At 39.1% G+C, this 26,586-nt stretch overlaps 1 protein-coding gene across 10 annotated transcripts in view; it reads right to left on the bottom strand.

Annotated features, from left to right (window-relative positions):
* Nucleotides 1–26,586, bottom strand: part of NLGN1 (neuroligin 1) — a 595,801-nt gene that overhangs the window by 440,956 nt on the left and 128,259 nt on the right. For 6 of the 10 annotated variants that reach the window (XM_054040478.1, XM_054040480.1, XM_054040476.1 and 3 more), the window contains exons 2-3: nt 14,503–15,308; nt 14,011–14,070 (exon numbers count right to left, since the gene is read on the bottom strand). In XM_054040478.1, coding sequence (XP_053896453.1) covers nt 14,011–14,070; nt 14,503–14,995 — 553 coding nt within the window. In that variant the 5' untranslated portion in view covers nt 14,996–15,308. The remainder of the gene's footprint in view (nt 1–14,010; nt 14,071–14,502; nt 15,309–26,586) is intronic. The other 4 variants (XM_054040482.1, XM_054040483.1, XM_054040484.1 and 1 more) reach the window with 1 other exon arrangement.

Genomic DNA, 26,586 nt, shown 5'->3' with positions numbered 1-26,586 from the left:
AAATTTAAAAGAGAAGGGCACAAACTCATATCACTTGAGATACTGGAAACCCTGAAGCTAGTCGTGGGTTTAGTGGTATGATTAGGGCCGATAGGAGTCCACTGAGTTTGTGAGCCCCAAAATACTACAACAAGCTTACTCCATAGGGATATCACAGTGAGATACCAATGCTTGTGGACTAATTCTTTTCCTCTCACCTCCATGTGGATCACTGCATTCATACGAAGTATTGGCAATGTGAACCACGAGAATCTTGCTTTCTGGGGCAATTTTCAAAAGCTTCTGCAAAATTTAATAAGTTACCGATCCCCTACCCAGCCCTAAATGTGTATCCATTACTTGATTTGGGTATGGAGTTGTGGGATTCAGTGGGTGAAATCCTGGACCTACTCACGTCAATAGGAGTTTTGTCATTAGGTTCAAGGGACCCAGGAGTTCATCCAGTATTTGTAAATGGGTATAGATACATCTTAGGGCCAAATTTTCAGCCCAACTTTAACAAGGCCTCCATTTTTGTACCTTTAAAATAAATGTGGTTGCAGTTCTGACACTCAGGTCACGTAAATAGCTTTGAACCATAGAATCACAGAATATTAGGGTTGGTAGAGACCTCAGGAGGTCATCTAGTCTAATCCCCTGCTCAAAGCAGGACCAACACCAACTAAATCATCCCAGCCAAGGCTTTGTCAAGCTGGGCCTTAAAAACCTCTAAGGATGGAGATTCCACCACCTCCCTAGGTAACCCATTCCAGTGCTTCACCACCCTCCTAGTGAAATAGTGTTTCCTAATATCCAAACTAGACCTCCCTCACTGCAACTTGAGACCATTGCTTCTTGTTCTGTCATCTGCCACCACTGAGAACAGCCGAGCTCCATCCTCTTTGGAACCCCCCTTCAGGTAGTTGAAGGCTGCTATCAAATCCCCCCTCACTCTTTGTACCCTATTTAGGAATGCAATCCAGTACCTAGACATCTAAATGATAGTAACTGCACCCACAATTATTTGCACAAAATTGAGGCCTGTGTCTAGTCCTGAACATTTAATCAGACAAAATATCGTAAGAGCAAAGTAAAAAAATCATACGTAAGGGCAGTAATGTACTTGATTTTACTTCAATAAAGACTCTGGAAACTAGATCTTTTTTCATAATAAAGACCCAATGACCGGCTTCTGAACAGGACACAGCAGGACACTCAGAGACACTGATTAGCTTTTATATGCCTAGGACTATTTAGTTAGATATTTGTTCCCTTTCAATGTTTTTTGTTGTTGACTTTTGCTTTTCCCTTTTTGAATCTTATTGGGCAAAATCTGAACTATTCTTCTAGTATTTTAAAACTAAAGAATTTTATTTGTGAATTGTTGGAACATTAAGAGCCTTAATACGTCACTTGCTGATTATGTTAAAGTGGCTCTCGAGGCTTGGTTCTGATCTCACTTACACCTGTTTAAATCAAAAGTAAATGCACCAAAGTCTCAGAGTGACACTGACGAAAAGCTGGTCAGTGAGGGGAGAATGAGCCCCAGACACTACAATTATTCCACAGCTATTTCTGTTACCATCTTTGTATTCAACATTAATATTACTGGACCATGCCTTTGCAAGTTTTTTGCATTAACTTGCAAGATTAGTGATAATGTTGCAGCTTTTTCTGCTCTAAATATTAACAAAAAACGGCTAGGGAAAATACTTTGCGATATCCTATAGCTCCAACTGCTATCACAATATTGTTAGAGTGACTCTCTCCACTGATTGATTTACATTTATAACTCCTCATCCAAGAGCTTCCTTCCTACATTAAACATGCTAATGATTTTCTATGCAAAATTTAACAACCTAATAGGCTGAACAAGTCAAACGAAAATACGTTAATTGTTGCCTTTGATGTATATTATTCTGCCCACTTCCCTCATGCAAACAGTGTATAAGCATTAACTCTAGCACCTAATAAAACACATATAAAGAAAAGCTACTCAGGTTGTCACTTGGAATAACATTGTACTCTGTAGAAAACATTACTTTAAGGCAAAATACTGGCACATGAACAGCTACCGTATATACAACCATTTTCAAGGGAAAACTGTAAAAGAACAAACAGTGGAATCAGCTCAGATTTGTTTACCTGAAGAAGCTATAGTAGGTTGATAATACCATACTTTGCTTGTTTTTATTACATAAGAAAGAATCATGCAACATAATACTGGAGGTATATTACCTAGAGATGAAATGGATGTTTGGAAAGTAGAAGGCTTTTTCCTCTAAAAATCCAAAAAAAGAGTTGGAATCAGATTTGCCCAAAGACAGTACTGAGATAACATAACATAAAAACTGCCATACTGGGTAAAACCCAATAGTTCGTCTAGCCCATTATCCAGTCTCTGATAGTGACCAGTTCCAGAGCTTCCGGGGGAGTGTACAGAACAAGGCAGTTGTAGTGATCCACCCCTTTCATTCCCTCCCAGCTTCCAGCAGGCTTATGGTCAACCGAGCATGGGGTTGCATCCCTGACCATCCTAGCTAATAGCTATAGGGGGACCTATCCTCCATGAACTTATCTAGCTCTTGTTTGAACACAGTTACAATTTTGGACATCACAACATCCCATGGCAATGAATTCCACAGGATAATTATGCATTGTGTGAAAAAATACTTCCTCTTGTTTGTATTAAACCTGGTGCCTATTAATGTCACTAGGTGATCCCTGGTTTTTGTATTGTAGGAAGGGTTAAATCAGTAATAGGTAAGTATAATTGAGAACTGGCCTTGAGAGGATTGGAATTATCATTGCCCACTACTGGCTGGCCCTTTTTGGTCATGTTGCCCACTTTGAAGACAGTCTTTGTGCATCAAGGTCTGAAGATCAGACTGTAGGTCAACAGGGGATACTGCCTAGCCATGGACTGGCGGTGGTCACACAGTCACATAAATCAACCTGGCTGCACCAGATCAGCAATAATCCTGTGGAGTTTGTAAACACCTGGAATAAAGCCATAGAGTGTGGTCATGGACACTTGGTGCTACAGACCTCTGCTGTCTACGCGAATTCTTGTCATGAATAACGCTTCTTTATTCACTTTCTCCACATCACTCATGATTTTATAGACCTCTGTCATATTGCCCTTCAGTCTCTTTTCTAAGATGAACAGTTCTAATCTTTTCAGGCTCTCCTCATATGGAAGCTATTCCATACCCTTGCTCATCTTTGTTGCTTTTCTCTGAACCTTTTCCAGTTCCACTATATCCTTCTGGACATAACATTCAAGATGTGGTTGCATCAGGAATTTATACAATGGCATTATGATATTTTCTGTCTCTTTCCTAATAGTTCCTAACATTGTGTTAGCCTTTTTGACTGCTTCTGCACACGGAGCTGAAGTTTTCAGAGAACCATCCATGGTGACTTTCTTGAATGGTAACAGCTAATTTAGAGTGTGTGTGTGTGTGTGTTTCTTCCAATGTGCATTATTTTGAATTTATCAATGCTGAATTTCCTCTGTCATTTTGTTGCCCACTCACACACTTTTGTGAGATCCCTGTAACTCTTTGCTGTCAGCTTTGGACTATGGACTTAATACAAAATTATTCAATATAGTTATCTGCAAACGTTGCCACTACACTGTTCACCCCTTTTTCCTGGTCATTAATGAATATGCTGAACAGCACATGTCCCAGTACAGATCCTTGGGGGAATCCTGCTGTTTCTCTCTCTTCCCTTAACAAAAGCTTTGTTGACTTCCTTCAATAAATTGTGTTTATCTGTGTGTCTGATAATTCTGTTCTTTACTAGAGTTTCTAGCAATTTGCCTGGTAATTAAGTTAGGCTCACCCACATATAATTGCCAGAATTGTCTCAGGAGCCCTTTTTGAAAAATCAGCATTACATTAGCTACCTTCCAGTCATCTTGTACAGAGGTTAGTTTCAATGATAGTTACATACGACAGTTAGTAGTTCTGCAGTTTCATATTTGAGTTCCTTCAGAACTCTTGGGTGAATACCTTCTGATTATCGTGAGTTATTATTGTTTAATTTAGCAATTTGCTCTAAAACCTATTCTGTTGACACATTAGTATGGGGCAATACTTCAAATGTGTTGCCCAGAAAGAATAGCTCTGATGTGAATCTCTCTCCCACATCCTCTGCACTGAAGACTGACACAAAGAATTCATCTAGCTTCTCTGCAATAGCCTTGGTTTCCTTGAGCACCTTCAACACACTGGTCATCTAGTGTTCCATTGTTTTAATCAACTCTTCATTCCATGTGCACGTTCATTTTGAGTACATAGAATTGTGTTCTATCCTGTGATCAATATCATACAGAGTAATTTTACTAAAGAAATTAGTATAAATGGTCTCGGTCCTCCAGGACAACTCTGAAATTGAGGCACATTGTCACTACAATTTTAGCCCAGTTAACAAAAATCAATAAAGTATGAATAATTATTTTAAAATAAATACTTGTGATTTGGGGCTATTTTCTATTGCTTAGTCTTTCTAAAGGCTGTGCTTATTATTCTTCGAATAATCTAATCTAATCGATCCATTCCTGCATTTATACAGTGCTAACCACTGTATTATTTGATTAGCGGAACAGATCTATACCTTATCCACAAATTTAATAACTGGATCTATACTTGAAATCTAGTCATGCGAGTTTACTGAAAGCAAAGAACCAGATGCTGCTTAACCGTATGGTGCAAAGTGTAGCAAAGGAGAGGAAAAAAGGCAGGAAAGGCTAATAATAATCGGAAAGGGAGCATTGGCTTTGTGTCAAACTTCTCCTTCCATTTAAAGGCCATATAGAAGGACTACACGAGATTAGAAGAGATGTGCCATGTCTGATGGGGGCAGAGCTAAGAATCAGTTGTTGTCTGTGGTATGTTCCCCTTCAAACTCATTTCTTTGCAAGTGTAAAGTGCTATTTAGTTGCTAAATGTAATTATTAGTATAGTTTTTTGTGTATTTTTTATTCTAGAGCTGCCCCAACCTGAAAACTATGAAATTTCTTGAGTATATGTCAATTGCTCCATCACCTTTTAGTTCCTAAAAGCCACCATAGTGGCAAACTTCACATTGGCTACAAAGAATTCAAGAACTAAGGGGTTAACACCTAAACCTTGCTCTTAAAAACAGACTTCAATGAACCAGGCAGTCAATCAGCCAAACTTTAAATCAAAGCCACTTTAAAAACTCAAAAGAAACTATCATTTACACTGTGCCACCTCTAAGGAAGGTGCAGCATTTAGCAGTTTATTCATAGTTCAAATGATGGAATCAGCCAAAACCCCACATGCTTATGAGTTTATGTATATTCATCCACAATGAACATTTTAAGGGGTATTAAAGGCCAGATTCTCCCCTGCATAGCTATTTACACAGAACCTTTCATCCCACAGAATCACACAGTGCTGAGTAGACTGTGGAACAACTTCTGCCCTCAAAACATTGAGCAGAACCCTCATACAATTTCACGGTCCACTCAGCCTAAACACAGATTGTAAGAAACTCACTCCAACCGCCACCCACCTTAGCCTACCTAATATACTGGCACTAAATTCAGGAAAAAGGCAAATCTTCGCCTACACGAAGAACACATTGGACACAATGTCCAGTCATTATTAATAGTAGTATTAGCATAGCACCCAGGAGCCCTAATCATAGACCACAATCCGATTGTGCAAGGTACTGTACAAACAGAAGAAAAAGAGTGTCCCTGCCTCAGGAAATGGTCAGAGTACTCTCCACTAGGTACAATCAAAGACACAAAAAAGGCAAATCAGAAATGGAACTATTTCTACTAAAACATCTGGGTACTCCTTGCTCTCTCCCTTCACTGCTGCACGTTGCCCCTGGCCTTGGTCCAGCCAGCCCATAGTTCAATCCATTCCAGCTGTGGGCTGGAAAATGACAGCCAACATGTGCCAGAGACAACACAAGGGTTTTAGGAGGGCAGTGAAGAATGGCTTCTCCCATTGAAATTGCAGAGGGGAATTTTAGGTAGGCAGATAGGTGCCTCATTCCCTTAGAGCAGTGATTCTCAACTGGGGGTCCGGGGCCCCCTGGGGGGCAACAAGCAGGTTTCACAGGGACTGCCAAGCAGGGCTGGCATTAGACTTGCTGGGACCCAGGGCAGAAAGCCAAAGCCCCAGGGCATGGGTTTGAAGTATAGAGCCCAATGCCCCGCCACCCGGCGCTGAAGCTGAAGCCTGAGCAACTTAGCTTCAGGGGGCCCCCTGTGGCATGGGGCCTAGGCAATTGCTCAGCTTGCTACCCCCTAATGCTAGTCATGGCTTTTATATGCAGAAAAATAGTTGTTGTAGAACAGGTGAGCCATGGAATTTTTATAGCATGTTGCGGGGGCCTCAGAAAGAAAAAGGTTGAGAATCCCTGCCTTAGAGGATCTGGGCCTACCTCCACTGATTTTAATGGGAGTTAGGTGTCTAAATACCTTTAAGGACCTGGGCCACACGAATTTCTTACATTAAAATACATTGTTAACACGAATCCCACCATCTCACACCCTATGTGCTGCCCTCGGTTCTATGCCTCCTTTCTCCTACTAGATGAAAACCTTTTTCACTTCTGTGCCTATTTTCACATTGCCTCCTATGCCTCGACTCCACATGCATGTCAAGAGCCTTCCCTGTCCTTCAAATCTCTGCTCTGTTTCTTTCAGCTTGTCTTCCATAACTAATCTCAGCTCATCAGGTAAATACCCTCTCTCAGGCCTAACCATATTTCAGTAATCATCTTTCAAAATAATTCTGTAACAAACAAACAAAACAAGCCAAGCAAAACGTGTCAGTGCAACCACATTCATGGGTCCACATTCTGTGCTGTGATTGAGAAAACAACACAGAAGACATAGCCCTGGAGCAGCGAACGCAAAGAATCAGAACTAGTAGATTCAGCTTCAGAATTAGGCTCTTTATAGTAAACTGTTCAGGAATCAGACCACATCTCTATAGTTGTCTGTAAAACACCGTGTAAAGTCTCTGTGCCCACACACCGGTCATCCCCCATCCAGCTCTGGGATAGCTCAGTGGTTTGAGCATTGGCCTGCTAAACCCAGGGTTGTGAGCTCAACCTTGAGGGGGCCACTTAGGGATCTAGGGCAAAAAATCAGTACTTGGTCCTGCTAGTGAAGGCAGGGGGCTGGACTTGATGACCTTTCAGGGTCCTTTCCAGCTCTATGAGAGAGGTATATCTCCATATATAAATAATGGAGCTGTGCTGCTGGGATCTCTTCCAGCTTAAAGGGGGTTCCGTGGCACAGAGGAACCACTAAAAACTGGGGGCTTAATCCAAAATCTGATAATGAAAGCCTTTCCATGGCTTTGGATCAGGCCATTAATGCATCCTCAGGTTTTTTTCTTTCTTCCTCCCTCTCTCTGGGAAGGTATAGAGCTGTGCGTGGAGAATCTCTCTCTATGTAGAGCCTGGAAGGACTATCCCCCACTGGGCTGAACCTCCCATGGAGAGTAAGACAGTAATTTTCTGCTCTTTGTAAAACATGCTTTTCCATCAGGGGGTTGCAGTCATTTTGCAGGCATAAGAAGAGCAAGAGAGAAAGAAATAGAGGCAAGGCTTTTAGGATGCTTTCTGTACATCCTTTTCTCAAAAGAACATTGGAGGGGGTTTGTGCTTTTCATGTACATTTTACAGCCAGTTCATAATGTGGGCTAATCACATCTGATATTGCCAATAAAACAATATTTAAAACTTCAGAATCACCCCCAGCTCTTTTGTGCCACAGTTTAATGAAGACATTTGCAACATCCTGCAAGTACGTTATTATCTCCTATAATTATATAATTACCATTTTTAATGAAATGATTGCATGTGCAGCAGATGCATAGATATAATTATGGTAATTGCATAAATACCTGTTTCTCAGATAACAGTTACTTTAAAGAAGACCTTTGCAAAAAGGGTAAAATATGAGAAACTGAATCTTGCCAGGGAATGAATACAAATATTAAACTGGTTTGTATTTTCTATAGGATTTCAGCCTCCTTTTCCCCATACTGTATAATGAAAGGTTCAAAGATATATTTTAGTGAATATTATATCATGCTAAAAGACTTTGATACTGTTTCTGATCCCAAAGCTCACTGAAGTCAGTGGAGCCCACAGTGATTTTATGTGGCTACTCGGTACCTTAACAAGAGATTGGACCCTGAACTGCCATCTTTATACTGAAAAAGAAAAGGTCTGAATAGCCGTTATAGCAGAAAAATCAGTGTTTTCATTCATCTCTAGAAAGCAAGGACCAAATTCCGGATCGCTGCACGAATCCTGAGAAAATGGGACCTTGAAGGTGTTTTCTATAGCAGCTGGGTATGGGAGAAAAAGCTATTGTTCAATTGCTCAGCACAGCTGCTACTACGGCTTGCCTTATCAGCTGCAGTAGTGGCTTTGGCCCGGACTCCACATGCCGTTTTTGGCCAGTAGATATCCAGATGGAGCAAACTCCTGCTCACCACAGATGAAATCCACCATAGAACACGCCCAATCCCCACCTAGCCTCTTCCCGCTGCAAACTGGAATTGAGGCTATCCTAGTCCAGTAAGGGCCTTCCACACCTTTAGCAGCGGGGCAAGGTAAAAATGCAGCACTGAGGCAATTTCCCATCCTTTAGCACATTATTAATAAGCAGGCCAAAGATTGAAATTACAATACGTTTACTGTATTGGTAGTGGTTTTGATTCTCTGAAAAGACAAGTACCTGTTCCTAACAGGTAAAATGTGAACTGCTGTTCACTTAGAGACTGGCCCTGCGTCGCTTACACATGAATACTCTTTGCTCAAGTGAGCAGTCTACCTCAGTGGGCTACCCAGCAGAGTAAGGAATTACTCCGTAGCGTAAGGGGGAGGGGGAGGACAAGATCAGCCCTTAATTTCATAGCTGTATTTCTGAAGAGAAATAATGAGCTATAGCCAGGGGCAGATTTTGGCGGCTGCTTCGGTGGAACACAGGAACCACTGCAAAATTCTCGTAGCATAGGAGAAGGGTCACCCTACTCTACTCTACTCCCCTTCCCCCTCACACGCACTGCCAGTACAGACATAGCGGGGAGGAGAGAATAGCCAGAGCACTTGGCTCTATGGAGATTCTGGACTGTGCTACTGTTAATAAGCAACCTAGGAAAGGCTGTCGAAGTTGGACCAATCCTGGAAGCTGCTCTAATTTATGTCTGGGGCCCCCGCAGCAGCCCAGAAGCCAGGTAGTGTAAAGATGGCCTAAAGGCAGCTTTGCCCCACTTCCCCTTGTGTTGTACATTTGGTGCTACCTGTCTCAGGAGATGCAGCAGGGAATCTGGTCTCAAGAGTTTATTATTGTGAGCATGCAGAAATACTGAGCAAAATAAAAAAAAATTAATATTAATAAGTGGAAGGAAAATACTTGATATCCCCCAAACAAATCTCATTGATGTTAAGCTCATTAGAGCGGTGAGGTTCTGAATGCAGAGTATAATTAACAATACTACAGATATCAAAGGAGAAAAAAAAATCAGTGAAAGGAAGGGTAAGGCATGGAAATCTGACAAAATAAAGTGAGTGAAAATTAAAAGGGCAAAAGAATTATATGTGTAAAGAATCTGAAAAAACAAGAAAGATATTTGTAATAATAATCAAGTTATAAGCGGATTATTAATGTTATAACTGAGACAATCTTTAAGAATGGCTTGACAGAACATATAGGCATATTTGCAGCTTCAAAACATATTTAAAGAATCGCTAAGAATGGTACTTGTATCCATGTATACTACAGAGAATAGGGGAATTAAGAGAATGAACTCAGAGGAATAATAATACAATAAGATTTGACAAAAAGGAAAGCACAAGAATCAAAGCTATTGAAAAGCTGAAAAAGTCATCCAATCCTTCCCTCTACCAACACAGGAATGCACCCCACCAGCTATTTTTTACAGCTTAGTCCAGCATAGCTTTAAGTACAAAATTCAGAAAGAACAGTTAAAACATTAGCTCATTGGCTTATAGGGTGACTAGATAGCAAGTGTAAAAAATCGGGAAGGGGTGGGGGGGTAATAGGTGCCTATATAAGAAAAAAAAAACCAAAATCGGGACTGTCCCTATAAAATCGGGACATCTGGTCACCCTATTGGCTTATTGCATTCAACTAGTCCAAAACAAGAAAGGGGGAGGGGAGAGCATCAGAACAGCTGTATGCTATTTAGAACAGTTTTATCAGGATAATGATAATTCAGAGCCCTGCATATCTGTGTGGGGGAGGAAGCAGAAACTGAAAGGTAAGCAGTAAAATTGGGGATGTTGGAATGAAACAAGTTTTAAACTGAACAGAATTAGAATAGGATTCCAGTCTGATAAAGTTACATCTATAATCAAGGTATATGCCTCAAGGTTCTTTACAAAATACAGTAATGGCAGCGTATTGGCTGCATTGCAGGAGCTCACAGGTTGCCTAAATAGCTGTACATTTAAACATGGCTTCCCTCAGTACAGATGGCATTAGAGGTAGTTGGTGTTTTAAAATTCAGAGTCTGAAAAAACCTTCTACCCCGAGCATTACCTCTCTCAGGAAAACGACTGTAGAAAGTGTGCTAGAATTCAAGCATTTTACGTTATTTCAAATGCGTCATTAAACTACCTCACGTCTTTGAAAACTGCTGCCACCTGACCTTAACAGCTTTAGATTGTGAAGGGATGAAAGGGTCTGTAAAAGACAGTGTTTGGTTCATTATCTTCCTCCATATATTACTAGTAGAGAGGTGCAACAGGAAATGCCTGTGTGGTGGCTAAAGAATGAAAAACAGGAACAAACAACACTTCAAACACCAACAAAAAAATGGAACATTCTTGTTTAATGTAGTGCACTAGTGCTGGGGACCATGGTGCTAAATTAATGCCAGCTGGTACCGCAAGGATGAATCTGGCCTCATGAGTCCAGAGTCAGACTGATTGCCTTTCAGTCAGGAGACATCAGAGGTAAATCCTCCCAGTAAGAGCTTAAGGCCAGACTTTTAAAGGTATTAGGTGCCTAAAGCCAGCCTGTAAGTGAGGTATAAAAGCAAGAGGTTCCTTGTGCTCTCCCCCCTCTCCTTTCCCAGGGAAAGCCACAATCTGATCCTTAGTTCCTGGGAAATACTAGCTGAAGTAGATTTGTGTTTCTTACAAAAGGCGGCATGGTATGTCCTCAACTCCCACTGAAACTAAAAATGAGGATTCTTGCAGGAGGTGGTCAGCATTTCGCAAGATCTGGTCCAAGATGACCAAAAGTGAGTATTACTGAAATTTGCAAAATTCTGACAGAAACACAGAAGACACTACAGGATACAAGGCTATCTGAGCTAGCAGTCATCTTTATTTGAAGACGACTGCTCGATGAATTTACACAAAACTAAGTGTCCATCCCTTTCTTAGGCTACGTTCACTCCTCTTCATTCTAACACTTGACACCAGGACAACCAGCATTGCCAAATTCTTTTAGGCAGTTTTGGAACAAACTAGCATGAAAAACAAGGCAAAACAAGTTAAGATAGTCTACCTTCATTCCTTCCCAAATCCCTAAAATGTCTTATATTGCTAATGGCGCAGTGTTGTAAAGTTATTGATGCCATTCATAAAAAGCAACTGGTTGTGATGGATTTTCCGTCATTAAAAAAAGTTTTAAATCGAGATTGGATGTTTTTCCAAAAGATCTGTTCTAGTTCAAACAGCAATTACTTCAGGGACATCCTGTGACCTGTGTTACACAAGAGGTCGGATAACAGGATCACAATGTTTCTTTCTAGCCTGTCAATCTATAATGCCCATTACTAAGTATAACATAACTTTTAGATTCAGTTGCCTTTCATTACCATGACCACCTTCCTGGGGCTTCTTTCTATCTCATTCAAAATGTTGAATTTTCTTACTAATTAACTGGCAACTTTATATAGTTAGTGATTGATTTATCCAGTAACTGCCACCCACCATTCTATGGACCTGAGTTAGGGTGATTCCTTTCAGTGCTTGGACCTAGAATCTAAAAGTGTGGATGAGTAGCAACTAGATTTACTCTGGGAATGTCCCTCAGGGTATATATACCCTGTACCCTGAGTACTGAAACTAACTACTACAAGTCTCTCCCTTTTTTCCCTATTTCTTGATTTTTTAAAAAATATTCTCCAATAGAAATGTGTGTAATCCTCAGAAAATAAGGGGGCCCTGCATCTTTATTTATGACTGTGTGAATCGACGTCTGAGTGATAGCAGGCAAAAGTTGCTCAATTAATTACACATGCTTGGTGATCTGCATAACAACCACCACTGCAGCATTGCACATTAGTTGAAGGCCTGCAAATTACTGCAGTTATGAGAATTTGGAGATGGGAATAAGGGGTAATGTTCCCCAGAACACCCCTATTCTCTCTCTTTCCACCTTTGCTCGGTGTACTGCACCCCTAGCAGACAGTCAGAGCAGCTTTAAAGCAGTAAGAAAAGTATATAAGGATTCCCCCAAAATAAGATTGACATGGAAATATACATAAAAACATTGTCTTCTGTGTAAAGTCCAGAAAATTGCACACAGAAATAGGCCTACATCATTGATAGAAGCCAGTATTGTCAGACCAGATGCTTAGGCTGCTGCTCTACATCTAGGTATCTAAGGGCTTGTCTACACTGGCACTTTACAGCGCTGCAACTTTCTCACTCAGGGGGTGAAAAAACACCCCCCTGAGCGCTGCAAGTTTCAGCGCTGTAAAGTAGCAGTGTAGACAGTGCCCCAGCGCTGGGAGCCACGCCCCTCGTGGAGGTGGTTTTTTAGAGCACTGGGAGAGCTCTCTCCCAGCACTATGCCACGACTACACAAGCCATGTTAAAGCGCTGCTGTGGCAGCACTTTAACATTGCCAGGGAAGACGTGCCCTAAATAACAGCAGCTGATTTTCCAGAGGTGCTGAGCATCCCACACTACTGTTGAAAGCCACTAGGAGTTGTAGTTGCCCAGAAACTTTGAAAACTAGGCCACATTTATTTTGATGCATAAATATGAAGTTAGGAGCCTAAACATTTTGGCCTAAGTATTTAAAATTATTTCTTGACATGGCCCTTTATGCTTAATTACCCAGGAGATTTACAGGTGGTTCTGGGCAAATTATATTAAAAATATTATGTCAGAACAATCGAGTTTCTGAATTTATATGCTGGTATGACTATGATGTTAATATGACGTTTCTACTATGGATTTAAGAGTAAAAGCAGCTTCTAAATAATGCATCATTTCACATGTTTTATATTGTGTTCATTAGCATAAATGTACAAATTTTACACTGTACCTCAATAGCTTTGGGAATCTGCAAATGTTCACAAAAGACATTTGCAAGTTCTCCCTTACTAAGGGGGAAAAAAAGACTAATACTGGAAGACAAAAATCAGCCAGGAGTTCTAGTTTCCAAGTTATTGGGTCAAAATATTTTAACATTTCACTACACCCCTATTAAGAGATTTCTGGCCTTACAGATGCAGCAAAGGCAAACCCACCCTCAATTCTTAAAAAGTATAAGTTTACTACATGAGTTCTGCTTTGGGGAGCTTTACAACTGCTGCTAGGGCTTAATCACTACAACACTGAAATCAGCGGGTGTGGGTTTTTTGCCATTGATATCAGTGGCAGTAGGGTAATCCTTAACGCATATGCACCACCCACTGTGCATACATATACCGTAGTTATACTTGAATGACACTTCTCTAGACTAAAAGGTCAAAGTACAGATGGAACTTGTCAATACAGTCAGCACAAGACAGTACAAGAGATATAATCAGGTGTAACGGAGTTCAGGCTTTACAAACGTTATCCTCTCATCTACTTTAACTAGGGCTCCATTTAATTATCTTTCGGGCGTCATTAAATACAAGATATTCCCTAACCTTTCACTTCACCGTATCAGCAATTAGCCTTTTCAAGATTTGTTACTTGTTCTTCCTCTGCAAAGTTTTCTTTTTCCCCCATTTTTTTTTTTTTTTGGTCCACTTTTATACATACCTCCTTTTCTACAAATTTTCTTGCCGGGTTTTCTGGCACATTCCTTGGATATTCTTTTGACTGAAAAATGAATAGAAGACTAGAAAATAAAATGGAGCTCCATCACAGACAGTAGGAGCATGCAACACCACTATCTAACTTAAATATGGCCTGCTTTTATTAGGTGCGGAGGATTCCCAATTTGTTGTGCCTGCACATGCAATGGATAAATGTTGATGCATCTTCCCAGAAGTCAGTGGGTGGGAATGAGAATTAGGTACCAACTTCAACCTAAAGTACACGTGCTGTGGGAGAAAGAAAATGAGCGTAGACAGGAAAAAAAATTGATATCGGAACAGATGCATACACAGAAAAAGCAGCATGCATACATGTAAAATGCTGGCATGCAAACAAGGAAAGCCATGCATGCTACCAGTACACATGAATTAATACTGTTAAACCTTAGAATAGGAAAATAAAAAGGTCTCCTTGTTTTGTCTGCTATTAACTCACCATCCTCAGTTGGGACATATATATTTAAATAGAGGCAGTCTTCATTCTGATCTTGTACATAGGTAGAAACTACATCCAAGTTATTAGTAAACCACACAGGAAGCATGACTTCAGGCAATCTGCCTTCTATAATGTTCTGTGGACACACTGGAGCAAACTGAGTAGCATTTTTGATATCTGACCAGGGAGATGGAGGTTCAGGAGGTTGAAAGCGATGCTCTCCTACTGGTGGGGCAGCATAAGGAACCCCAAGAAACTGAATAACAGGCCCCAAAATTTCATTATTAAGTTCCTTCTTAATCCCTCTTATCTTGCCAAAGTTGGTGGTCACGAGTGGGTCAATATCATCCAATTTTTGTGAGGACACAGCTGCAGCATGAAGCAAAAATCCAAGTATACAAAGAACAAAAGTGGCATCCAATCCCATGTGTAATAGACGGACCATCATTGCTCTCCATACGCAGTTCAGCCACACGGATCTTGGAAGGGCCATGGTCCCACATTAGTTGTATAGCTACAACGAAGCAATCTTATTTGTATCCACTTGTGTAAAAACAGGGCAACCGCAGAAAATGGATCAAATTTCCTAAATATGAGCCTGTCAGAAAAATCTCAAAAGGCTTTTCACACGACAAGTATCTTCCATTGATTTCACACTTATTGAAGCAGCATCTTCACACAGCACTATTTATCAGACTACATCCTATTGACAATTCTGTTTTCCATAGTGGCAATATGCAGAGAGCGGCCATTTACTGCAGATTCCCCTCTTATAAATCAAATCCAATTAGCTGCAGGTCTATATCCTGGAGAAAATGAAAATAAATCATTAGTATGAAAGAACTAATATGGGCAGAGTAATAACTAGTTGTTTTACAACTTATTGCACACATATATTTGCTAGAGTCATGTAAGTAAAATTCTACAGTAGGTAGTTTATGGGTTCCATGAAATGATGGGTGAACTACTGATTATTGGATTATTTACAGTGTCACCTCCTTAGTTTACAGAGTTTTTCAGAAGAAACAGGCCTTATAAAAAGAGTTTTAAAATGCACATTCCTAAAAATAAACAAATTGCTGACAGCTCAGATTAAATATGTTTTACCATTACATTTTTATATGACTTAACTGTCCCAAATTCCATTTTCAACTTGTTAGCAGAGGTTGGTTTATCAAGACAACAGAAACCATAGATCAATTATTTTATTAAATCTCAATACTCAGTAAAACCACGTCATATCGGGATGCTGAATGCTAAAACAAAGTAACTTATTTCATTAAAAATAGATTACATGTGTACATATAAGAAACACTTATTTGCCCATTTTAAAATGTAATTTATAATTCGAACACTGAAGCAACTGGAGGGAAAAAAGCCCAATCTTGTGGAATATTTTATAGGGTGAAACATGAAATACTTTATATGATGACCTCTTAACCATGTATCTATCTCCGATAGCTAATGGAAAATCAGGATGTGAGGATTTTGGCACTCATTGTCGACCGAGAAACAATCTTTGCAATAATTAACTTGATTTCCAAATATTCACAATACAGGGCCAGATTCTGGTCCTTCTGAAGTCAAAGCAAAATGCCCACTGACTTCCAAGAAGCAGGATTGGACCTCAAAGGCTGCTTCTTTTGGAAATTATTTAAAGAGAGGAATGGACACACAAATCAAAGCGAGTTGTCTGTGTATCACAATTCTCTTTTACAGCCCGATTCCTTGCACACGATTGACTGCAGTGAAAGATGTGTGTGTGCAAGGAATGCAGAATCAGTTCCCTCTACTCTTAATTTGCAATACACCCATTTAAATGCTCCCGCAAGTCCTGATTTTTTCAAACACCAGTATGTCTACTGCACAATACCCTAGAAAAATAATCTGTTAGGATCAGAGACTATATAATCTGGAATCCCAGATTCTATTTTCAACTCTATTTTATCACAAAGGTTGTGATACAGGGACTGTAATGCAGTAGTTTTGAAGATTGCTTAGAGCATACCATAACATCTTTCCTTTTCATGTTAATCACATTGCCAACACAATTTACAATATACTTTAATTTTAAATGCAGTATAATGTACAAAGTAACAGGGTAATCTTATACTCATTGTAAAACAGTGTGTAATGTACAGGAAATGAGTTTTACTTAGTATACGCCACATTTTGAAACACCTTTTGAGACAGCATTGGCAGCTTTAATGAAAATTGTTTTTATCACGTCTATACACATGGAAGAGGGAATTCAAAAGAAGAGCTTGTCTAACAGACAGACTGCCCTGCAGTTTGGCTTATTAAAAAGGAGATTGTAAAAGCTATATAGGACAGCAGGAGATTTGGTTCATGTCTAATATTCCTTTAGCTCTGAAAAAAATCTATCTCAGAAGGCAATAAGGAGATAGATGTAGCTTTTTGACAATTTCATCACTCTCTGCTAATTCTAATACCTTTTGCTGTGAAACTATATTAACATACAGAAGACAGGCTTATGCCCATCATTCTTCTGTTTCAAATTTTCAGTATTTGTTGGAAACACACAGATTTACTTGCACAAACCATTTCTGAAGGTTAATGTATGCACTTCTATTTAGCTTAATAAACATGTGCAGAATGGCACCCAGACAATTGCATCTTGGGAGATTTTTGTTTTGTCACCTTTCAGATTTTGAATTTTCTTGACCACGAGTAAGAACATGACATTTCAGAGACTGAGGAGCAGTGGTCAGTACAACCTTCAAAGTCTAAATGAGGAGAAAGTTGGTTACTCGCCCAATTTTGGTGGACAGTGATAGGTCAGTAAAATATGCCAAACTGCTTGTATTAAATCCATCTAGTTAAGTCTCAAAATCTTTTTTTCCCCTCAATGGTAAAGGAATGTGCTCTGCCCCTCTCCCCCCAAAATTCTGATGTTCTCTATTTAATAATAAGTACTTCATTGGAGTAGCTGTCCCACTAACTATATGGTTTGGGGAATGTCTAAGGAGAAATCAAATTTAACAAAGCAGCACCAAATAATTCCTTCCTTTCTTTTTCATTTTGAGTTGCTGAGTCAGTTCAAGGTGGAAAATTACCAAGATACGCTTTAAATAACAGTTCATTTAGCAGAATCCCTTCTCTTAAAGTGTCAAAGCTATTTTTCAGTTACTAGACAAGCACTTTTTTGGTATACTCCAGTATTAAAAAAGATAAATCTAGGAACCAAAGGCAATTGTCTTAAAAATAACATAAAATTAAATAAGTAGTCAGCAGTAGTCCCCTTAATCGTTCAGATGTCAGAGGGTTTCCCCCTAGTTATTAAACTATTTCCATAAGTGTAGAGCTGTGGTTTTAAACCATTCCATTGGATGTCATGCTCAGCAGCTAAACAGCTATGGTGTCATTCTGCCATGCATGGATAAAGTTTTGTTCTCTGATATCATAAGGAGGCTGCAGTGATAAGAACATAAATCAATAATATGTTTGGCTATTTTCATTAATTAGCCCTTACTGGACAGCGGGAGCCAGCAGAGTCCAAGGGTATATAATCCAGTCAGTGGGAAAGGGCTTCCAGCAGCGATGTCCACACATTCTAGTATCTGCATTTATGTTTCTTTTATAATAGGGTTTTTTTTAAATAGTTAAGGGAGTTGTTTATGGAGAAGTAATAAGAGACCTGACCTCCCCTGGAAAGTCCACTTCTGGGATGGTGGAAATAGTACATTATTTCTTCTCTATGAGAGCTACCCTGAGGCAATAAGACTAAAAACATGAAGTCAGTCAAATACAGAGATTGTTTAGTTTATTCAAGTTCTTGCGGAACTCTAACACAAAAATCTATTTGTTAGCAGTGAGGGGACCTCAGGACAGGCTGAGACTCTTGCCTGGAGCACATCTACCTGTTCTACTTAGTTGTGGCCAGAAACATTTTTTAGACCTCAGCATGTGTTCCCTGTATAGCTTTCCCCTGGTACCTGTATTGGAGCTGACTGGACAGGAACCAGTAGGGAGAAAATAAGTCTTGTGTGGGTGCACTACGGTCAGAAGCAGCAATGAGCAAGTGTGGGAATGAGCAGGACGGTGGGCTGGAAAGTCAGTTACCCAGTAGTGGTGAGCAATTTGAAGAACATGGCAGAGTATAAAGCCAATCATTCATGGCTGTAGCATCAGAATATACTGAGGTCTAGACTTAAAAATTATTGTCAGATATTATCTTTGTCTAGGGCTGAGGATCATCGTCAGTTACCACTGAGTAAATCACCTATAAACATATAAAATTTATTCAATAAATTATTTCATGGGTTTGGGAATTTTTTGAACGTATTGAGATTTTCTATATTTTGTTTGTTATTCAAAATTATTTGATTTTTTTTCTGAATCTCATTTACTTTATCGCCCCGATCCTGAGTGACAGCGGACAAGCATTCCCCACAGCTGAGGAGCCAGCATGCAAAGATGGCTTTAGGTCACATTGATGTTCCTCATGACCTGGACAATTCTGGAACAGACCAGTCCCCCAGCATAATTTAAAGCAGCCTAACCACTCCTCACAACTTAATTTCATGCCTGAGGGATGCTCTAAATTGCACCAGCTGCCAATAGCCTTAGTAGACTATTACAGCAACTGAGGCTAGGTCTACACTAAGGGGGGGGGGTCGATTTAAGATATGCAAATTCAGCTACGCGAATACCATAGCTGAATTCGGGGGATCCTATTCGACTTACCCCGCTGTGAGGACGGCGGCAAATCGACCGCCGCGGCTCCCCCGTTGACGGCGCTTACGCCTCCTGACGAGGTGGGCGTAAGCGCTTCGATTTGGGGATCGATTTATCTGTCTAGATGAGACGCAATAAATCGATCCCCAAGAGATCGATTTCTACCCACCGATCCGGGTGTAGACTAGCCCTGAGTGAGACAATAGAAGGACCTGGCTAAGTCTCCTTTCCCTTGGCCACACCCTCTGAGCCAGTTATTGGAAGTGGGGTGGCAGAGAAGTTGCTATGGCAGCTCTACACAACCTGAGGTAAGTTATTCCATCTTTGGGGCAGACTTGAGCTAGAGAACTAGCACATAGCTGCCCTAATGTAGCCCATAAAGTACCCCATAACTTGATCCCTTTCCACAAGCATTTGTGAAACTATTGCACAAATGTTCATGGAAAGTGAATACAAAAGGAACCTGAACACTTCCAAAGTGATTTCCTTCCAAAGCACAAACAAGTTTGCAGAGCATTGCAGCATTCATCCTGCTTCTACTGACATCCACCTCAAATTATAATTAAAACGCAAAAACTTACTTCATGTCGACACCAAAAAAAAGAAAGTCTAAACTAATGTTAGAGCAAAACAAGAATGTTATAGGCAGGACAATGCATGGCACTAAAAAAAGATTATACTGCACCAGAGGAATATGTTGATTGCAAACATTATCAGGTAGGCTGAAAAGATATAGTCTATTCTGGGGTTTGCTTTCTCTTCTCTAACATTTTTCATTGCTTGAAGAGAAGTTTTGTAACAAGCATTTCACATTTTCTTTCTATCTGATATTAGAGACTGAGACAAAATTCTGCTCTTGTGTACACAAGTGTAGTCAGTTGGTTTGTACGGATTTAACTCAGAAAAGGAATTGTTCCTATATCTTTTTAAAGAAAATTACTTTCCTTCTATCTACATGAATTTAATGCACTGAAGTCTGTCAAACTGACAGCACTAGAGACTGAAGTCCTGTATATATACACCCAAGAGATGTACCACACAGGCTACAACAATGCACGCTTCCCCACACTGTCTTGCCAATGTGGCTCACTCTTAGGCTACGTCTTCACTACCCGCCTGAATCGGTGGGTAGAAATCGATCTCTCGGGGATCGAATTATCGCGTCTCGTCGGGACGCGACCATCGATCCCTGAATCAACACTTGTACTCCACCAGCTCAGGTAGGAGTAAGTGCTGTCGACTGGGGAGCCGCGGAGTGAGGACGTAGCCTTAGAGTACACCTGCTTTAGAAAGAAATTCAGTATCCAAACCCACTTAAATCTTTGATCTCTACTGAAACAGCCAACAATGGTGCCAAATGTTATGTTAGCTATTTTGATGTGGTCACCTGCCCACCAGGAACTGATCTGAGACCACAAAGGTTATTCCACAAAAGTCATCTCATAACTATCTGATGGTAAGTCCTTTCAGACAGGACTAGCTGTGATCAGATAGAACCCACTATTCAGAGGTGATTGGCTCCATCCCCTAGATACCCATTCCCTGATCCATCCACTCCCCTTTATTTAACATTCGTTCTAGATATGTAAACAATGCCATATGTTTTATTTTAGATGCATAACAAATTAGTAAGAAATATAAATATCATACATACATATATATATGTAATATACATTCTATATACATAATTATTTTAGAAGCACAGTGTTAATAAATAGCTACGTTAAAACAAATGGATGACATGAGACTAAAAAGGGGCACAGATATTAAACTTGTTTTACATTTTTCAGCCCCATTATATATTTGTTTTTCATATTAGTGGGAACATTTGCTAATTACATTATCAAATGGTCTCTTTAAATACTTTTCTGCAACTTAGATTTACCAAGATAGCAAAACTTCTGATCATAATTTCCTAATAAACTGTTTCTGAATGAGACATGCTTTAAGTCTCATGGCATAGAGTCATTTACTTCTTAACTTCCATTTTCTGATATCAATAACTATTTTTTTTAAATATCCCTACTCCTTAGCTAAAGTAATTGTTTATATTACCATAAGTTGGCTATTATGTTTAACATGTAGACTAGAATTGTCTGAAATTTTGCACAGTAAGTAGGCAATGAAAATGGTGATTTTACTCAGAACAGAAAGAATAGATAACTCTGTCACTTGTGTGTAAAGTTTAGACAGTTAAGTAATACAGATTTAAATTTAAAATGACAGATGCACTGGCTTGGAATATAATGGGTAGTGAAGTGAACCTTTATTCCTTTTAGCAGCTTATGGTTAACTCTTAAATGGACCAAGTATTATACTCAATTTGAATTATATAACTATTCTGCAAAACACAATGTCCAGTTGGTTACCATGTTCCTACCAACAGTGTGCTTCTGGACTCGAGAATTTTCTGGCTTGGTCTAGAAATTTAGATGATCTTGTTTTAATGATAGATCATGTGGGTGGGAAAATGCCCCAGATATTTCTCATGTGAGTTCTTTGATACAGAAGACTTCCTGTATATTGAAGACTACAATTAATGTAATTCTCTGCTGATGAACATTTTATGAAACATTCACATGCTCCACTATCTTAAATCAACTCTGATCAGTCTTACATTTCATTGTAGAATTCACAACTAGAGAGCCCCAATCCTGCTCCCATTGAAATGACCCAAAGTTTTGTCATTGACTTCAATGGGTGAAAGATTAAGCACTAAAATTCATACTAAATTTAGATGAATAATACATACTTATTGCCAAATCTTGATTCAACAGGATGAATCCTGAGTAGATGAGCAGAATGTGACCCTTTATCATTGCCCTTTAATATACGTTCATCAAATAACCCATGCTTTCACATCAAACATGTAGGAAACATGCCAATTTCTGCATTTTTCTTATCTTTCAACATTAAGCATTTGAGATACACAAAGTCAAATACAATTGTCTGCCAAATCCTGTAGCTTGCTGGAGAACTCTGAAGGCAAAAAGGCTGGTATATGCAGAGAGACTCTGGCTACGGATTGTTCTTCCATCACAGCACCACACCGGTATCACTACCCAAGCATTCCAAATCCATGTTTGTGGAGCTAGATCAATAACTGTTTCAATTCAGTACACAAATAAATACAGTGTATATATCTGTGCTACACCAAAAAAGGAAGCATTGATATCATTAGCCCAGAATCAGATCTCAATTCCATCAATGTAACTGAGGTCAGAATCAAGCTGATTTTGATTCCGTCTTTCTTCTTAAGATAAACATAAATATAACTTTGCTGAGCACAAAGCTGTCACCTCTAACTATAGTTCAGAATCTAGAGCAGGAGTAGGCAACCTATGGCACGCGTGCCAAAGGCGGCACGCAAGCTGATTTTCAATGGCACTCACACAGCCCAGGTCCTGGCCACTGGTCCGGGGGGGCTCTGCATTTTAATTTAATTTTAAATGAAGCTTCTTAAACATTTTAAAAACCTTATTTACTTTACATACAACAATAGTTTAGTTATATATTATAGACTTACAGAAAAAGACCTTCTAAAATATTAAAATGTATCACTAGCACGCGAAACCTTAAATCCGAGTGAATAAATGAAGACTCGGCACACCACTTCTGAAAGGTTGACGACCCCTGATCTAGAGCAAGGGGGTTTTGTGTGCTATTGCCACACTGTAGAATACACACTACATTTAGTATTAGTATTAAATGGACCTATCATCTAGTTTAGGATTCCATTTACTGTGATGTATCATTCTGGTTTTTGATTCTACATCTGTAGCTGTAACTTCACTTGTATTTGCTCTAAAATGAATTTCATGCTTAGCTTGTTTTTCTTAATTAAGCTTTCTTTAGCAGTCTCTAATATGTATATTATTAAAACTCATTAAGTCCTATTCATGCTTGCCTGTCACTTTTGACTTCACGTTCGTAAACTGAAGTGCTCTGTTGCTTTATAAAGGAAGAAAACTAAATAATAAATATGAGAACTTGAACGTTTTATGAGTGTCAATATGAGAAAGTGGCTGCAAGGCCCATAAGGTTTCACACAAAAAAACATTACAGCTAAAGCTAACTCGCTGACACATCTCTGATCTATAAAGTCTGCAGTAATGGCAGCAGTAAAGTCTGTTGTGCCACAGACTGGAGATTTTTCTCCCACATGAAATAGACATAGCAGAGACTATCTTTGCTGTTGTAAAAAAAATTAAAATAAAAAGTCTCAAAAGCTTAGTGTATAATACTGTTAAATGTCTGCAGTGATTTACTCTTTCCATCTGACTTCATGTTTAGCTCCTGTTATTCAGCCGGCTGTCCTGTTTTCCTTGTCCTTTGCTACCTGGGAGAAGAAAGATACCTAATTAGGTTACAGCAACCTAGTCTCAGGTCTCCTTATGATCATGTTGGCCATGATTCCTACAATAAGAAATACTTTGAAACCAGGATGCATCAGTTCTCTTGATACAACAATTTCAGGACCTTATTCTCCTCTCACACCAGGCGTAAAACAGGAGTAACTCCACTGACTTCAGTGAAGTTACATTGCTGGGATCAAGAACTAAAAACATTTGTTTTGTTTTATATTGTACTATTCCTCTTAAATGTGATTGTTATGGAGTTACACACTATTACTAATATGTGGATTAATCCTATGGGAAAATGACATTTTCTTCTTTCAATTAAACAAATAAGTTTTAAAAAAAAAAGCATCTATCATTAAAAAATTACTGGAATTCAACTCCTGCAGCTTTCCGTATAACCAAGCATGTAAATATTGAGCAATTCTTTTCTAAATCACTTAAACGGACAATTCAAGTACAAAGTGCAATGCCAACCTGTTTCCCTCATTAACTCATTACAACCAGTTCAACAAGTATGCTAATGCCATCTTTACAGAGGTCCATTTTGGAACATTTTTAGGAAATACTAAAAAAAACAAACAAAAAAAACAAAACAAAAAACACAACTTCTGCCCTTTACATTCATTGTTCAATTAAAAAAACCCACAAAACAAAAACACACAGTTAACTTGAATCTTGCCTCTGCCAACAAACTGTCCCCCTGCACCACTTCTGTGGTTTTAAATCACACGTTACCAATTTTAAAGATGGCTTTTCTTCCCTCTTTCTGTGAGAAACACCCAAGCAAACACTAATGGAAACTAACTAACAGATTCAGTAGCTACAGTGAAACTGACTATACAAAAAGCATTATATACACACACAAAGTAAAGAAACTTTAAAAGCGGGTAGGGTAATTCTCTAAACACTTTCATTCATAGTAACCTAACCTTTTACTTGTAACAACAGTGGCAAAAAATGTTTAGACGTAAGTATGAGGCCAGATCCCCAACCAGTGTGAATTGTTCTGGGTCCATTTTCATGGAGAATCCACCCCATGATTTTTATGTAGTCAGTGTCCCTTTAACATTCTTTACATAAAAACTGATTTATTATAGAATGTGCACAGAAAAACAAAGCAAACCTAAGCAAATACGTCCATTACATGTCTGCATGAAACGTGACACACAGCATAGCCATTAATCAACTGATAATTATGAAAAGCAAAGTCTGTTGGAAAACATGTGGGTTTTCAGAAGCAGGTGTAAATACAAAGCTGAGTCACTAAGAAGTCAGCAGGATTCTCACCTGTAATACCAATAGTGATTGTGGAGAATGTAATGCCATCGCTTGTCACTAAAATTACAGGATGTGCTTTCAACGTGCAATGCTTCCTAAAGTTTTCCCAACTAGCTCCCTCTTTCACCATCCACTAACTTTCTCCCTCCTTTTGATACAACAAATACCAATGCATCACAGTTAAAATGCATGTTCCCTTTATATGTTTAGCATTTCTTCACAATATACATAAATGTAATATATTGATGTAAAAATACAAAAACATTTAATCTTCAATCAACATCTGAAGCTTAAACATTTTTGTCTTTTGACTATCTGCTACCCCTACAATTATAGGGATTTTTAGGATACTAGTAAGTAATGGACATAGTACTATATACCAGAACAGATTGTATTGCAATTATTCCTGCACGTACATTTAAAAAATATCTTCTGCAACACTTTCTAATGAGCATCTGGCAATGTGTGGCCTTTTCATTACCCACTTTCAGAGAATGACTGTATTATGTTCATCATCCTTTTTCAGTATTTAATTTTTAAATAGTTTCCTTCCGTGTGATTAAAAAAACCACAAATACAGCAACAAACAAGTGATTCAAAGCAGGCCGGAGATCTACAATACAGATCTACATATCTATTAGTAGAGAATCTCTCTATTAATAAAGAAAGGGATGTCTACAAACTAAATTCATCTCTCAGCTGCTGCTGCTTCTCTCTTCCCCCCACTTCACTCTAACAATAGTCTAGTGTGTGCTTATGTATGAGTCAGTGGTTATGAAATATGCAAATTGATAAAAATAAAATTAGCACCATCCCCAAGTCTTCCATCCTCTTTCAAATGAATTTATCAAGTTCCTACTCTATCCTGCTCTTTAAGTCACCCTCCTCAACAGACTGCTCCACCTCCAGCCATATAATCCTGAGCATGCCCACTTGGTTAAGAGTGTTAACAGCCAGAATATTCTCTTTTTTGCAAGGATGGGTAAAAATGTCCCAAATCAGTTTCAGCCCAAGCTTCTTGTTCATTTCCACGTAACAGTATTGTGATAAGCAGCCTGTATTGCCTTCACTAGCTTCCTTATGTCACCCAAAAGGGACGTGTTCCACCAAACGCTGCTTCTCAGCACACTTAGCATGATTATGTTCAGCATGATCCTTCCTTCCAGTCACATTCTGCATGACATATCATAGAATAAGAGAATGCCTTTTTCCCTTCAAATGTATCTACATTTTCCTCATCCTTTACTGCAAAAAAAGCCATTAATTTAGAACATTACTTCAGTCTATTGCTTTCCTCTAAGAAAGCTGGTGACATTCATCGAAGGTAGCTAAGGTGAGAAAAGAGTAAACTTTATATCAGGGGAATACTCTGGAGGAAAAAAAAAAGTTACAAGGCCAAAATTTTCAAAGGTGACTAACTCTAGGCTCCTAAATCCACATATAAAAATAAAAAGAAATGGATTGATTTTTCAGAGGTGCTGAACCCACACAAATTTCACAAAAGCAGCCCACTTTAAATATGAATCTAGGAGCTTAGCTTTAGCTACACAGATGTTAATATTATGGCCCATGTTTTTAGGTGTACATGTGCTTCATGCATGTGAATAAGGTAAAAGGCCATCTTGCACCATTTAGAAGGCTTGTGCTATTTCATGAGTAACCTTTATTTGAATTAAGCACCAAGAAAAGAGGAAAAGGAAGTCTGAAGCGCTCAGTGTTCCTTGTTAACCAATAATCAATGTCTAAA

This window comes from Malaclemys terrapin, chromosome 9 (assembly GCF_027887155.1).
Source record: "Malaclemys terrapin pileata isolate rMalTer1 chromosome 9, rMalTer1.hap1, whole genome shotgun sequence".
Lineage (NCBI taxonomy): Eukaryota > Metazoa > Chordata > Testudines > Emydidae > Malaclemys > Malaclemys terrapin.
The sequence above is the reverse complement of the archived record's forward strand: the minus strand, read 5'-3'. Positions and strand labels throughout refer to the sequence as shown.